The 16,171-nt window shown below is 35.3% G+C and overlaps 1 protein-coding gene across 6 annotated transcripts; it reads right to left on the bottom strand.

The window, feature by feature from the left end:
• Window positions 1–288: 288 nt before the first annotated feature.
• On the bottom strand, window positions 289–13,658 carry LOC117331931 (luc7-like protein 3). 6 transcript variants are annotated; one of them, XR_004533697.1, is made up of 13 exons: window positions 13,518–13,658; window positions 11,270–11,336; window positions 9,713–9,752; window positions 9,088–9,226; window positions 8,608–8,685; window positions 8,253–8,348; window positions 7,810–7,980; window positions 7,171–7,373; window positions 6,736–6,989; window positions 6,053–6,221; window positions 4,225–5,389; window positions 1,981–3,859; window positions 289–720 (listed from the first exon to the last, which is right to left on the bottom strand). XR_004533697.1 is itself a non-coding variant. In XM_033890948.1 (11 exons), exons 1-10 carry the CDS (start codon window positions 13,620–13,622, stop codon window positions 6,097–6,099), a joined length of 1,278 nt encoding a protein of 425 aa, XP_033746839.1. In that variant the 5' UTR covers window positions 13,623–13,658; the 3' UTR covers window positions 289–720; window positions 6,053–6,096. The 6 variants fall into 6 exon arrangements, 1 of the variants encoding a protein (XP_033746839.1); XR_004533699.1 differs by having other exon boundaries at window positions 4,286–5,389; XR_004533696.1 differs by having other exon boundaries at window positions 1,981–4,224; window positions 4,468–5,389.
• Window positions 13,659–16,171: the final 2,513 nt, after the last annotated feature.

Genomic DNA, 16,171 nt, shown 5'->3' with positions numbered 1-16,171 from the left:
AATTTGGTCAAATTCTGATCAGTGGTTATGAAGAAGAAGTCAATTGTTGACGGACGGACGACGGACGCCACGGTATGGCATAAGCTCACCTTGGTCCTTCGGACCAGGTGAGCTAACAATGCATAATATTTTCCTGCGTAAGGTTAACACCTGGGTTTGGTTAGGGTGTGCTCTATAGAACCTACACACATCTACCTGTGATAAATACAACACATTTCTATAACTAATCACAGGGCATCTGCATGGTTGGCCGCTAAGTACATGGAAATGGAAAAACAAACTACAGCATGAATTCAAGGAATTTATTATTCATCTTACTGTTTATCCATTAACATGAACAGGTTCAATTGATACTGCATACAATGGAGAACTAACACATGTATTCAGAATATTTTGGACATGTAAATTACACTTCGGATTTTCTGTGAACAGAGATTGACAAAATTGTATTCTTCAGAAACAATAATATATGTACACAGGTTATCTATCATTAACAAATCTTCCAACAAAATTGTGTTTTCATATAGTAAGTCCACAAATGATTATCTTCATATATCAACATACCTCAAAATAGGAACAATTAATACATATATATTAATCAAGGAAAATCCTCTCCCTATGGAGAGAGCATAGCAGCAATAGCGGTCTTTTCTATGCCATGTTTGACTTGGAATCCTTGGCTAAACTATCCTCTCATGGTTATGGCCGATGGCTGTACATCTGAAAAACGCAGCAGAGAGAAAAAAGAAAATTAGGATACATCATATACGTTGTATTCTAGATTATACTGGATATAATCTCAAGCAATGTTTCCCAACAAATGTTCAAAGTTCTTGTCACAGTTCCAGCCAGTCCTGAACATTTTATGAATTTTGGCATTAAATTTTATATCAATATATTTATTTGTTTTTGTCAAAACCGACACATGTATGTTTATTTTGTGTCTTCCATAAAGAACCAATTTATATGCTATGATGGTTAATATTGATTTGATCTGGAACAAAAATTCTCAAATAATGCCTTACTGACAAATGTGACACATCATTTGTACAAGTGTTAAATATACATGCATACGTAAGATTCAACTGAAGCATCAGAACTGTATACAAGGCCTTAAGAGCCTTGCATGTAGCACATTTTACCAGTAAAAATCCTTTTATGGACTGGAATGTCAGTCTCTAATGGTCAAAATAAAAATTTCCAAAGGCAAACTATATTACAGCTGTATGCTTCTTAAAATAACAGTCTTTACAGGAATATACACTAGTAGTGTTCAGTTATTACAATGATTTCATATCTTTTACTGTGTAGTATATTAAAGTTTTCTTTTATTGAATTTAATAAAATAATATTTATTGGTGTTCAACACTAGTTTATGACCCTTCTTTTTGAAACTGGCACATCACATACATGTATTCAAAATGTATACATTGTATACTGTTAGATACATCTGACTTTATTATACAGTGTCAATTTCAATAGGAGAATAAGTATTTTTCTATTTCAGGCTTTTTTATATATATTTATATAATAAATAAGTATAATCAGATGTTAATACCAGATTTCACTTTTTATTATTTCATTTTCACGGAAAAACATGTACAACTGTAATATCAATTATGTTTCTTTCAATTTTAACCATGTCCCTATTACATAGTAAAATAATAATATACAGTATTAAAAATCTTTTCTCTGTCATAATTGCTTCAATATTACTAATGAAAGTATTGTAGCTAGGTTCCACTTATTTCTTCTTACAGTTAAATTTTCAATCTACATTCAGCATATATCAAAATGAAACTGGAAACTCTGCAATAAATGCATGTAAAAAGCAATAAAAATATATTGCCTCATTTAGGTTTGCATATAAGCAACTTGTTTCTCAAGCTGCACCTGAAATTAAGAACCCCAACACAGTAAAACCTCCCCTGCAGTACAGTATACATAGTGAGGGAACCAGCGAGTATTGGGAAGTCATACCTGATACAATACACAGATGAGCATGAGGGGAGTAGTTTTCATTCAACATCCTGTTTCTTTATAATGCTTTTCCTTCTCCACAGTAGTTTTGCTATTGTAATTGAAGGCCACTGAAATCAGAAGTATTGTGCAAATGTCTTTTAAGAGTAGTTTTGTAAGACGTCAAATGTACATGCACGGTGCAAGCTATGGCCAAGGCCTTGTCCAGCCAAGACCTAGCTTTCTCACCACTACTCTTACTTGACATTGCTGTGGAATCGGGGAAATGTGTTGCCTCCTGCCCATCGCACAAGTTGCTTGGATCATGTCAAATGTTTGTTTTCACTAACCTTGAATAACACCGGATCCGCTCAAACCATTGGCAGACTTACTCGAGCTTTCACTAACCTCAATATTCCATTTTGCAGTGTCAGGAATGAACAATAAAACAATCTCCCATATATGGAAAGATGTTGATCCATATTAATAAAAACAAAACATGACACCACAGTATCAAGTGTTAACCATTAAAGTTTGTACAGATCAATCATACTACTGACCTTTGTACATGTACAGGCCAAAAAACAATCACAAAGAGCTGGCAACAGCTGCGCCCACAACAAACATTTTGTATGTCGTAGTTATTCCAATTTCCGTTGTACAACAGAAACTCCAACTGTAGTACTAACTTCAATTACTACTAGAGCTGATCTTTATTTTGGTGCATTGCAATCCCATAACTAAGCAGTCTAGAAGAAACTAGTGTTAATAAGGTCATACTAACCTCAAAACAAAAAATATTTCTTCATCCAGTAGTTTAATCAATGGTTGTATAAATTACCTTGTCAACATGAACACAATATCATACCAACACCCAAGAGAATATTAATTAACAGAAGCATTTCCCACCAGATTGTCACCCCGGTACGGAGAAAATGTATTGAAGCACTAACTTACACCTTAAATAACAGTCAGTTTCATCCTGGTACATTGTATATGCAATGAAGCACTAACCTTTCAGCAAGTCAATTGTCATCCTGGTACAGACAACTAACCTCCATATCAACAACAGTCAACTGTTATCCTGGTACAGAAACCTAACCCCCACATCAATAGCAACATAGTGTCATCCTGGTAAAGAGATATAAACTCCATATCAATAACAGCAGATTGTCATACTGGTAGAGAGCTAACCTCCATTTCAATAACAGCAGATTGTCATACTGGTAGAGAGCTAACCTCCATTTCAATAACAGCAGATTGTCATACTGGTACAGACTACAGAGAACTAATCTCCATTTCAACAAGAGTCAACTGTTATCCTGGTACAGAGAGCTAACCTCCATATCAATAACAGCAGATTGTCATAATGGTACAGACTACAGAGAACTAACCTCCATTTCAATAACAGCAGATTGCCATAATGGTAGAGAGCTAACCTCCATATCAATAAACAGCAGATTGTCATTCTGGTACAGAGAACTAACCTCCATATCAACAACAGCCGATTGTCATCTTGGTACAGAGAGCTAACCTCTATATCAACAACAGCAGATTGTCGTTGTGGTACATGGAACATGTATTGAAACACTAACCTCCATATTAACAACAGCAGATTGTCATCCTGTTACATGGAACATGTATTGAAGCACTAACCTCCATATTAACAACAGCAGATTGTCATCCTGGTACATGGAACATGTATTGAAGCACTAACCTCCATATTAACAACAGCAGATTGTCATCCTGGTACATGGAACATGTATTGAAGCACTAACCTCCATATTAACAACAGCAGATTGTCATCCTGGTACATGGAACATGTATTGAAGCACTAACCTCCATATTAACAACAGCAGATTGTCATCCTGGTACATGGAACATGTATTGAAGCACTAACCTCCCCCTCAACAACAGCAGATTGTCGTTGTGGTACATGGAACATGTATTGAAGCACTAACCTCCCCCTCAACAACAGCAGATTGTCGTTGTGGTACATGGAACATGTATTGAAACACTAACCTCCATATCAACAACAGCAGGTTGTCATCCTGGTACATGGAAGATGTATTGAAGCACTAACCTCCATATTAACAACAGCGATTGTCATCCTGGTACATGGAACATGTATTGAAGCACTAACCTCCATATTAACAACAGCAGATTGTCATCCTGGTACATGGAACATGTATTGAAGCACTAACCTCCATATTAACAACAGCAGATTGTCATCCTGGTACATGGAACATGTATTGAAGCACTAACCTCCATATTAATAACAGCAGATTGTCATCTTGGTACATGGAACATGTATTGAAGCACTAACCTCCATATTAACAACAGCGATTGTCATCCTGGTACATGGAACATGTATTGAAGCACTAACCTCCATATTAACAACAGCAGATTGTCATCCTGGTACATGGAACATGTATTGAAGCACTAACCTCCATATTAACAACAGCAGATTGTCATCCTGGTACATGGAACATGTATTGAAGCACTAACCTCCCCCTCAACAACAGCAGATTGTCATCCTGGTACATGGTATATGTATTCAATCACTAACCTCCTTATCAACAACAGCATCATCATCTTGGTACACAAAGCACTAACCTATGTCTAAAATGACATTTTGGGCATCTTTTACACAGAATTTTAATCCAAGCACTAACCTCAATTGTGATCATTATTAAAGTTGATATTTCCCCTTCCATATTTTTTTCTTTGAGTAGTTATGTAGTCAATAGTATTGTAAATAACTTTCAATAGTAACAATAACCTGCACTTAATACAGTATCTGCCATTTCCTGTTATGATGTCACTGTTGTGTGTTAACATTTGTTCACATATTGTTCAAAAAACTTTTGTGATGTATCTTTTAAATGTCTCTTATCAGAACTGATATCCATTCCTATGTCTTAATGTACTAAAGTCAATTAATCTTTCTGTCCATTTTTCTTTTTCCCGCAGCCAAAATGCACTTGTTTACCTGTAGTTTCTCTAGTCCTTTTGGATGATTAGGAGCCGAGTACACAATATGTTACCTGTCATATAACTGCATCATCATCAAAGAGTGTGACTCAAATAGTTCATAGATCTTACCTGTTTCTCATGGAGATTGACATCATCAAGGTAAATGACTTTCGTTTTAGAAATACTATTGAGTACAAAAGTAAATGTCTTCCTTTTTAATCAGAAAAAAATAAACATGATCTCAAAGATTAAATTTCAGTTCTTCATTATCAAAATTATCCCGATTCATACATTAGATGAAAAAATATTAAATTATAGTATATTAAAGTACATGTCAATATTAAAATGTTGACTTTTTCCCACTCACCTTGTGTTGGGTATAGGAACAAGTACAAGATGGAATTGATTATACTCTCGGTAAAGATGTCGGCAAATAGCTTGGTCAGCTGCAAGCCTTGGATTGGTTTCAGATATAAAAGGTGGAAAATTGAATAAATCATTCAAAATTGATCACGAAAGATAAATGCTAGTCAATATATTTATTCCACCACTTGTATGCACTAGACTTTTTGTGAATTGTCACTTTTTGTGGTCTGCTGAATAATCTATTTTTTCTTAAACTCAGAAACTCATTACCTACTTCCATCATTATAAGGGCTTTTCCTAGGGACTTTTTGGAGCCTATTATGTACCTCTTTTTCATTAAAATTATCTTACATTTGTACAAAATTACCAAAATTTTGAAATTTACTATCATCCTCCTACCCCCAAAAATAACACCCAATCCAAAATCAACAAAAAAAAACAACAACCTGGACACGCATTCTTTTTACGACTAAAAAGAAGACTGATGTCTATGACACTATAAACAAGGCTTTGTTTCATCTCTCTCATTTTTTTTTTGTCTCTGTAGTTTCATTAAGTCAATCAATGATGAAGATACAACCTCTAGCTCCCTGAAACTGATTCGCTATTACAGATTTGTAGGAATTTTGCATCAACAAATGCACTGTTCCCGCACTTACCTGCAATGCTGGTTATTATCTATTTTCAATCTCAACCATTGGCCAGTTCTGGTCAACTTGATCTCTTCACCACTGGACACTAGTTAACTTACCTTGTTTGTGGAAAACTGACAGCAAATATTGTGTCACCTCTAAATCAATCTTTGACTTCCTCCAAAACATTATTTTGTGCATGCTCATCTTTGTTATTGAATGTGTCCCCTTTGGATTTTTCCTGTGTCACAGGGCTGTCTCTGTCCCTAGAGCGGGATTTTGTCTTTCCTGCAGAAAAACAAAGAAAAGAAAAAAAAAGATGAATTCTCGCACAGTTGTGAACAAATGGGATTTATCATAGCTCAAAAAATACTTCTACTGACTTTTTTTTATTAAATTTTTTTCATTTTTAGTTCTGGTAAAATGATTGAGGTTTGCTCAAGTTAATCATTTTCATCAAGTAAATGTCTTGCTTTTTAAATTATCAATTATAACCTTTCATGATCCACATAATAACATAAAACTTGTAGTTGATCAGTCATCACCGAATATTTCAATGTTTAACTCTGACATAATTTCTGAGCTGTGTGGTTAACTCCTTTCTTACTTACTGCTGTTTGTGCTTCTCAGAAAAATATGATTATTGAAAGTTATCTATATGCTGTTTTGTCTGTGTCCTTGAGCAAGACACCTTTATCCAATTGTGACATTTAGTTACTGAGTTAGGCATCAGCTAACTACTAAGGAACTCTGTCTCAAAATCACTGGGGAATAAACCCAGCAGTATGCAAAATCATCTGACCTTTATCTCTGTCCTTCCTATCTCTACTCCTCCTCGACCGGTCCCTGGAACTGCGGTCCTTATCACGAGACCGCTCCTTGCTGCGGGAACGGCGTCGGTGATCCTTGTCACGTGAACGTCTGTCTCGACTCCTTGACCTCCTTGAGTGTGACCTTGACCTGGAGCGGCGGTGACGGGAGGACCTGTGACGATCCCTTGAATGACTCCTGGATCTACGTCTGCTGTGGCGACTTCTACTTCGTGATCGCCTGTGTCTGAAATATGCATTCAGAAGTTCATAGCTATTTTCAAGTATGTTTCACCAAATCAAAGAAATTTGTAATGAATAATGAAGAATTTGGAACATATCTTTAAAACTTATTGATTTGAAATAATCGACACCAAGCCTATGCAAAAGCTGTAATCTAAGCATTTCATCTTTTATTTACAACTCACCTGTCTCGATCGTGGCTTCTAGAACGTTTTTTTCTTCTTTCTTCTCTTTCCCTTTCCCTCTCTTTTTCTCGTTCTTTTTCCTTTTCTTCCCTTTCTTTCTCTCGTTTCCGTCGTTCTTCTCTTTCCTTTTCCCTTTCTTTCTCACGTTCTTCCCTCTCTTTTTGAAATTTAGCCTCTCTTTCCTCTTCTTCAGTAACTCTTTTCTGGAAGAAAGCACAGCAAAGCATCGCAATAACAAGGTATTATTTTCTAAGTTTTCATACATTTACAAACAGGTATTATTTTCTCACCAAATAGAAAAATCAAAGCTTCGAGTAAGACCAGGGTTTGAAGCAAGCTTTGGTTTAGACAATCAGGATCATCAGCCTTCAAAATGATATTTCAGTCAGAGTTTATCATTATTTCTTTTGGTTTAATAGTAAAATTTCAAAATCTACCTGCAGGCAAGTACTTCAACACTAATAGTATTTTACAGCCTAGATGATAGTGATAATCAAGTTCTGATAGAGAAGCTGTAGCAGAGTATACAAAATGACTACAAATGTGGATACTAAGGGCAGAATATGCATGCTGAAAAGATAGGGCTGTCGTGGAGTATGTAAAGTGACAGGGTTACAGGACAAATGGTGGTATGGTTACCATTTTCTTTCCCTCCACGTATGCCCTAATGCGGGCATATCCAGCATGTTGCTTGCCCATCAAGTGTTCATCGATCCTTTGCTGAACATCGCCAACCACCAGTAATGCCCCACAAACTGAGCATACTTCCATTGTCTTCTCTGGCTCATTGGATTGTGTTGCCAGCTTATTCTGCAGTATAACAAACAACATATTTTTAAATCTGTGTGTGTAGAATTCTGATAGATAAATAAATATTTACTTATATGTTCAAATATGTACTATGACTAACGGTTTCTAAATCTAAAATATGTTCTGATGAAATTTACTCTTTGCATATCATTCACATTTGCAAATAAATTCCACTACCGATTGCTATACTCCAGGGGTTACAGCGGAAGTGATGCAGAACACTACCACTGTACCCAAGAGATCATGTTTAACACTTTTTTCAGTAGACTGACCGTCTCGCTCTGTTTTCTTTCCTCTCGGAGCTGGTCACAGAGTTTCATGACACCCTGTGCCTCCTCTACCTTCCCTTCACAGCCCAGTTCTTCAGCCTAAGAACAAAATTGTTGTACATTAAAACTGAAATTCATATAGTCTCCATCCACAATCATTGGTATAATGTACACTGAAATCAGATACTTAAATTTTAAAGAATATTACAAGTATTTGGGCTCCTGGCAATAATTTTACACATATACTACTGTAATAATTACAAGCTCAAATTTTAGAATGGATTTTAAACACTGTCACTGTGATGATAAACAAATCCAGTGGAAATGGAACTAGTACATTAAAAAGCTGATACCTTACCTGTTGTACAAGGTCATTTATTCTTTCTGTCAACATTTGTATTTTTTCTTCTTTGTCTCTGTTCAGTTGTCCATTCAGCTAGAATGCAACAGCAAAATATCTATTTCATTTGCAATATTGTAATTTTACTAAACACACATGCACATTACACTCACCATGGTTCAAACATATCATTATTTATAAAGCACTCATGGTATAGTTCAATTTGTCAATCTGTCAAGATAAAGACTCACAAATGATCAGTCTTACTGATTGTTCTATTTTTTCCATTATTTACAATTAGAATATCTTTTCCCCATAATAACACCATATGATGCATAATGATATACCAAATAAATGGATATATATGTATATCAGTCATGTCATATAGTGTCATTATGGAGAAAGAGATGAAATACTTCACAAGGAAAAGAGTTAATATCATTTAATGTTTTGTAACTCAATATTGTCCAAATTAATTAGTAATATTAGATCATTTACATTTCCTTGGGCATTGTTGAGGGCTAAGCGCTGATGACCTCTGCGAATTCGCCTTTCCACATCAGCAATCAACCCCTCTAAGTAGCGTTCAAATTCTTCCTCATAGCCCATGGTTTTTACTCTGCTTGATGTCTTGTACCTGAATGATGTCAAAATATTTGAGAATGATTTCAAAATCAAGACATTGTTTTAAAACTGAAACACTGACATAACATAAAGAGTTTTTTTATATGTTCTTTCTATATACATGGTATATCCCTCTTATATAACTGACTACACTGACAATTTTCCTTTTTAAGTACAATATTGAATTTCCAATCTCCCCAGAGGGCTTAATTTCGGAGACGATAACTTCTGTATGAAGTCAAAACTTGGAAATTGTGTGTTGTATAAATCTAAGAAATAACTTTGGGTCAACTGACTTCTTATTTGATACCAAGTATCTTATTCTGAAATAGTTAATGCAAAATAAGTGATTTTGACATTTCTGTTGACTTCTTTTTTGTTGAATAAATCATTTTTACAAGCTTTACTTCATTTTCACACAGAAATGTTTAACAAGTATACAATATGAAATTTCATCATGGCCTTAAACCTGATGACTACAAATGTAACAGACACTTACTCTTTCTTAAAGATTTCATCATGTATTTTTTCACAAGGTCCTGAAATAATTTGAGAAACATATTAAATTAAAATGCAGTTAGTGTATTAGTTACTATAACAGGGGGCGGATCAAAAATAATTAAATCTTGATGTTTTCACAGAAATTTCCTTAAATATTTACTTATAAAATCAGAATAAAATTTTAATTTTCATTGTTTTATTTTAAAATAGGAGATTACTGGTTTCAGTCACTGAATGTACCACAAAGCCAATCCAGGTTCAATTATGTTGACCTAAAGTTCCATCAAGATATAGCTCAGATATACAGAGGAGCCCACTTATTTGCATATCGGTTATTTGAATATCCCGCTTATTTGCATAAAATTCTCAGGTCCCGATTTTTTTCTTCTTTATCTTTGTATTTCAATCCCGTGTATTTGCATCGACTAAAACACCGACTCCCGCTTATATGCATATAAAAATTCCCAAAAATTGAAAAATTTTAATTGATTTTAGGGTATTTTTGTGATTTTCCCGTAATAAAAGTTTTATGAAATGTTTTTTTAACTTACATATTGATTCGACACGATGTACAACGTTATCTAATCATTGGTTCACACTTCGTCATTACAGGTTACGTTCGATGCATCGATATCGACATTTAGTTATTATCCAGACCATATCAGTAGCATTGTGCAGAAGAATTACTGAATAAAATATTAACATGCCTCATCTTTTGATGAGATTTGTTTATTTATTATAGCATCGATCCAAACCTGTGTTTTGTGCACTTGAACACTCGCTGAGGCAGATTGCGAACGCCATGATTGTTTACTAGGCGCGTTGCATTGTGGGGGCATATGTGTAATGAACGACAACTCTTTTTGTGTGTGCGCCATTTTCCAAAACGAACCCAAACAACAATACACATGTCACGGTCATTTAAGACAGTCTATTGCTTCAGCAGTTCATCATCTATGATCAAACAACTAATATACTCATAGCAGGAACACAACGCATCTCGAGACGATAATGAATGTTAGGCTTAATTGAAATGATGACATTGTAGTGCACACCCACGCGTGTATGACCGATATCGGACCCAGAGTGACGAGTAACTTTAGTAAACAATGAAGTGTATGCAAATATTTTTGTTTGTACATTTACAAAGAATAACAACCCATGTATTTCGTATTTACTCTTATATTTTAAATAATGTTTTTTTAAAAATATATTTTTAATGCAAATAACGTAAACAATCATATAGCGCCCATTTTGAGTACCGACCTGACGATCTACACGTGTATAAGACGGGCCAAAACCCAACTCCGCCTATACGAATACTCCGGTTATTTGCATATTTTGTCATGGAAAAAGGGCTATGCAAATAAGCGGGTTGCTCTGTATATTGATCTAGAATACATGTGTAAAAGGAGTGGGGGAAATGCACTGCCAGACCCGGGTTCAAATCTAGGTGATCTAACACTAGCCAAATATTTAATCGATCTAGCTGGACACAGATGATCGACCAGGTCCAGGTCTGTTGACATGTACAGTGATTTATTTATGACCTTACCTAAATCAGCTCTTGTGTTCACAAACAATTCATGGGGGCAAAAGTCCACAAGGAAAAATTTGCAGACCTGAAAAAAACAAAACATAAGTCAATGGTGGTTGTTTGTACTGTAAATTGGCCTGGCACACATTTAGCCAGAGTTTCCTCTGGCCCCGACTCCCTTACATTTTTGGATAAATGAGATATTTATTTACCCCAAAAACACTGATTTAGTCCCCAAAACGATGTTCTATTCTGTCAGTATAGACTCTCATGTCACGCCGGTCAAAATTTCACGCCACTTTGTAAGTGACAGTGAAACTAACCACCCCAATTGGAACACAAAGGACGGAATAGACCAAATATCATATATTGTTTTTTTTTTAGATTAATAGATAGTGTAGCGCAAAAACTCCCAGCGAACACAACAATCGTGTGATTTGTCTTACAGTTCCGGAGTCACTCGGCAATGCCCTCAGTGGTAGCGTCGGGCACTCGCTACAATGTCAGAGTTTTGAATAGTTTAGTATACGTGGGCCGTCGAGAACATCACAAAACAACACCGTCTCCCGGTTTCAGACTCTTGTATTCAGTATCACTATCAGCAACATGTACAACAGTTACACAGTTTGAGGTAAATCCCTCTCAAACATATCCAGCACAATCCAACATAGCAACACCTAGGCACCTCGAATTTGAACTCCCCGAGCTCTCTCTCACTCTTCCTTATATACTAAAGTCTGTCGGGCAACGTTTGCCCGATGACATCAGTTGACCAAATCCTGTCGGAGCAGGAGCAGTCAGGCAAACTGTCGGAGCAGGTGGTCCGTTGACCTAGATATATGGATACACATACACATAAACATTTAGATGGTAATTAGGGATGAGTATATGATGGCCATAGGTAATATAGACAGAGGACCTATAAAGAACCTCCAGAGTGATCTCCCGAAGCCATGGGCCTATAAATCCCAAATAGTGTCCAACGTAAACCAGTAACCCCGGATCAAGGTAATTAAAACGTTATCAGTGAATGACTGGTGTATTACACTACCTAAAATCTCACGGTCAGCATGTACATAATTAAGTCGGGCAATGTAGGGCACCCCATATAATTATTCATGGTCAACATAAACGGTAACCTGGCCCTCATATAATTACTAATGGTCAACATAAACCTGAACTACTAAAACTACTAACACTTCTAACTAAATACAATGGAATAACGAAATATACTACATTATATATTGTTTTGTTTTTTTAGATTAATAACGTGACGATACCCAAATTGGAACAGTACCCAAAATGGAACACTTTTTGAAAAAATGTTCTAAAACGAACGTGCAATAAATACGGGAATTTTTACGTTAATGTGTTCTTGATGTGATTGTGTGACGTCATTTAAACTGCATTTCGGTTTCACTTTCGAGCTGTCATTGCTGATCCAGACCTGCAGAATGGGTAAGTATGCAGAAAATGTTCTTATAGTGAACACACATCCCGTGCGACGATTCAATATCTTAAATAATGTTTGGTATCCGGAACACATTATACGTTAGATAGTTTAAATCAAGAAAACTAAGCATTTCATTTCCCAAAACACAATACTATGTTTTATGCAGCTACATTTCAATGTTCGACAACATGAGGATAATATGTTCAATCGAAGTATTACAAAGTCCCTGTGAAAATTTGGCGATTTGGGTCAAACATATACTGAAATGTTAAACTTCTTCAAAATCAAATCCAAAATTAACGAATACTGGAAAGGACTACCCATCACAATCCTGACTAACTGCTTCTCTGCCAAATGTACCGAACTGGAAACGAATATAGAAGACAACCAAACGGCTCAGAGCGACTCCCGAGTCCCAAGTTTGACAGAAGAGCTCGAGGACAAATAACAAGTAGGCATAATAACAAAAATAAGAGGGACAAGTTCCGCCAGCAAGTGATCATGACCGATTTCTCTGTGCCCACTTCCAGACAGCTAGGACTGCAATTTTAATGGCAGTAACTCTGAAGCTGATAAAGACGGAAAATAAATAAATAAAATTATGTGTGTTTGCCGAGATATCTTTAGGATCATGAATACTTATTGAATCATATAGTAAAACAAAAATTTCAGTAGGCTATCGGCGATAGTATCGTACCATGGTGGAGAACGCACATGGTACGATGTTTTCACAGTCATTATTTCAAACAGAAATAGCCGAGAGATAAATTTTGGTATTTAACAGCGGCTCTTTAACAGTGTCATATGTGTTACCTCGGAATCTTGCCAATGAAGTTCACTTTTCTTTTCGGTTGGGGCAAGATTTCTGTCCCGCCCCATAAGCTCGTCCAACATTTGTGACAATGCATGGGAAGCCATTTTCGCTGTTTGCAGAGTGAGAGCTACGCGACGCCCCTAGCGGCAGGAAAATGGGCAGATAATCCAAGGACAAACTAATATAACAGAAACATGTTATATACAGTATGTTTCTGAATATATAAGGATTAAAACTCGGACGACCCTACATTTTCTTACAGATAATTCTTACAGATAATTCTTACAGATACTCATTTTAATGTCTTATGTAATCAAGTAAAATGGCATAAACATCAAATTTAATCAATAAAGAATGATTTTAAGATAACAATTTAATTAGAAAATAAAAAAGAAATGATCCATTGGGTTATGAATGCAACAAAAATTCCTTACGTTTACTAGGCATATGTGATCATGACTTGACGCGACTAACTTATAAAATAAATACTAAAGGAAATGTTTGATTTATGATACTTTGATAAAAAGGAAAAGAAAAAAGCGGACTCAGAAAAAAATTTATCAGAAAATAAGAAATTAACTTCTAAATCAAATTGAATTTGCTAGACGGAAAGTAGCGGCATTTACACAAATATAGCAGAAAAAATATTCTTTACTCATATTTGACCCAGAGACCTATATACTATAGTATATAGGTCTCTGATTTGACCTAAACATATATCTCTGCTGGTAGTAAAAATATATCGTTTTTTGAACGCCGCATCTTATACTTCCTTGCATAGATGTCTCTGATGTATCTAACAGTTTGGTTTGGTTTGTTTTTGTTTAACGTCCTATTAACCAGAGACATATATAGATATATGTCTCTGTATTAACAGAATAATAGAGTCTTTATTTTCTGATAATACCACTCGCCAATGGGCGATATAGAAGAACATTATAGTTTTAATTTACAAAATCAACAACAACTTCTAAATGCTCCATCAGAGACGTATATACTAGACCTGATATATACAAGTATCTGGCTCAATGTAACATTCGGAACGCAATAACTACTCCATCATACTAAATAGTAAATACCGTTACAACTCACACGTTCCTTTCCAACTATGGAACCATTTAGACCATTGTATCATATGATTAGTTATATTTCCTCCCTGTTACATCCTCTCCTGCTTTGTAGAATGTCGTCCACAACAAATATGAGACCAGGGGTCGTGAGTTCGTTCCTCCCTGGGGGCTCTATTGTGGCAGAGGACGAATCGAATATCAAAGACAAACCCCTCTTTGTAAATTTTGTCACTTGTAATAGAGCGAAAAGTAAAATATATGTAAGAGTTATCTCCCTTATCTCATGAATGTGATCAAAATGACAGAGAATTCACAAAAATTGAGTTTCAACCTCTTGTTTGACGTACGATCACACTCTGCCACACCATAATATCCAACAAAGTGTATCATGTTAGGCCTGCGACAGATTAAGGAACAGATGAGACACTCTCATTAGTGATTTATTTCATGCTAATTTGATATAATAATATTTATTCAGGTAAAGCATACACAGTACAAGAGTATCAGATATATGTTATACAATATTTACATCATTTCCTTATTTTCTTAATTTCATAATAGATAAAAATGATGAGTGATTAATGAATACCTAGGATTGCCCATGAAAGTCGATGTACAGCTTATTTCCAATGGGGTCCTCGAGTGAAAGAATTTTAATCATTATAATTATTTATTTAGAATATTAAAAATTTGTCCAAAAAGTATAGCCATTAAAAGTGTAGGTATCAAATACACTTTTTTAAAACTATCAATTTGATAAAAGTAGTGCAGGCCAAGTTTTTCAAGGGTTGGGATACCCCTACCAGCGAGATCTGCTCAACCTGCACACTGTGTACTCAATCACAGATAAGATATACAATATCATGGTGGCAAATTATTAAAAATTACTAGATGTTACATAATTTTAATATAAAAAAGAATGATCCCATATATAGATCTTAATTTAAAAGTTGATCATATGAGAATTTGAATCATCATGGATAACACAGCATGTAATTGCCAGATAGTGTTAGACGATATCCTTATATGATGATATAATTGAATAAAAACTACAATTTTAAGCTTAATGTTGTTAATAAGCACTGACCCTATCAATTGAATAATACAATTTCCGTCCAGTACAGACACCTAGCATTTGGGCCAATCCCTACCAGCCAGCTATCTGCACAAGATTAGAAAAATGAATACATGTACAGGTTCAGGTTACATAATACAAAACATAATAATAAATATAAAATTAAGTGTTACATGTAATGCTCAATAATAAACAAAGAGATCATCAGATTCCATTTTTGCTTGAGATGCCAGATGTTTTTTGACACTGAGTTTGAATCTGTGCTTCTTTTTTAAGTTTTCGATGTGATCCGGTAAGGAGTTCCAAACTTTGATGGCCGAAAAGAAAAAAAGGTGATGTTTCTGTCCCTTTGGTGTTTCTAATGCAAAAGTTCGAATGTCCGGATCAGATACTATATGCTTAGTTAGTTTTTGTGAAAAATCCATACATATACTGAGGGCATTTTTGGTTAAAGATATAAATGTATGATTTAAGCGAAGCTGCCGAACTCTTCCTTCTACATTGAGCA

Source organism: Pecten maximus, chromosome 1 (genome assembly GCF_902652985.1).
Source record: "Pecten maximus chromosome 1, xPecMax1.1, whole genome shotgun sequence".
Lineage (NCBI taxonomy): Eukaryota > Metazoa > Mollusca > Bivalvia > Pectinida > Pectinidae > Pecten > Pecten maximus.
Note: the sequence above shows the minus strand (reverse complement) of the source record. Positions and strands in the feature narration are given on the sequence as shown.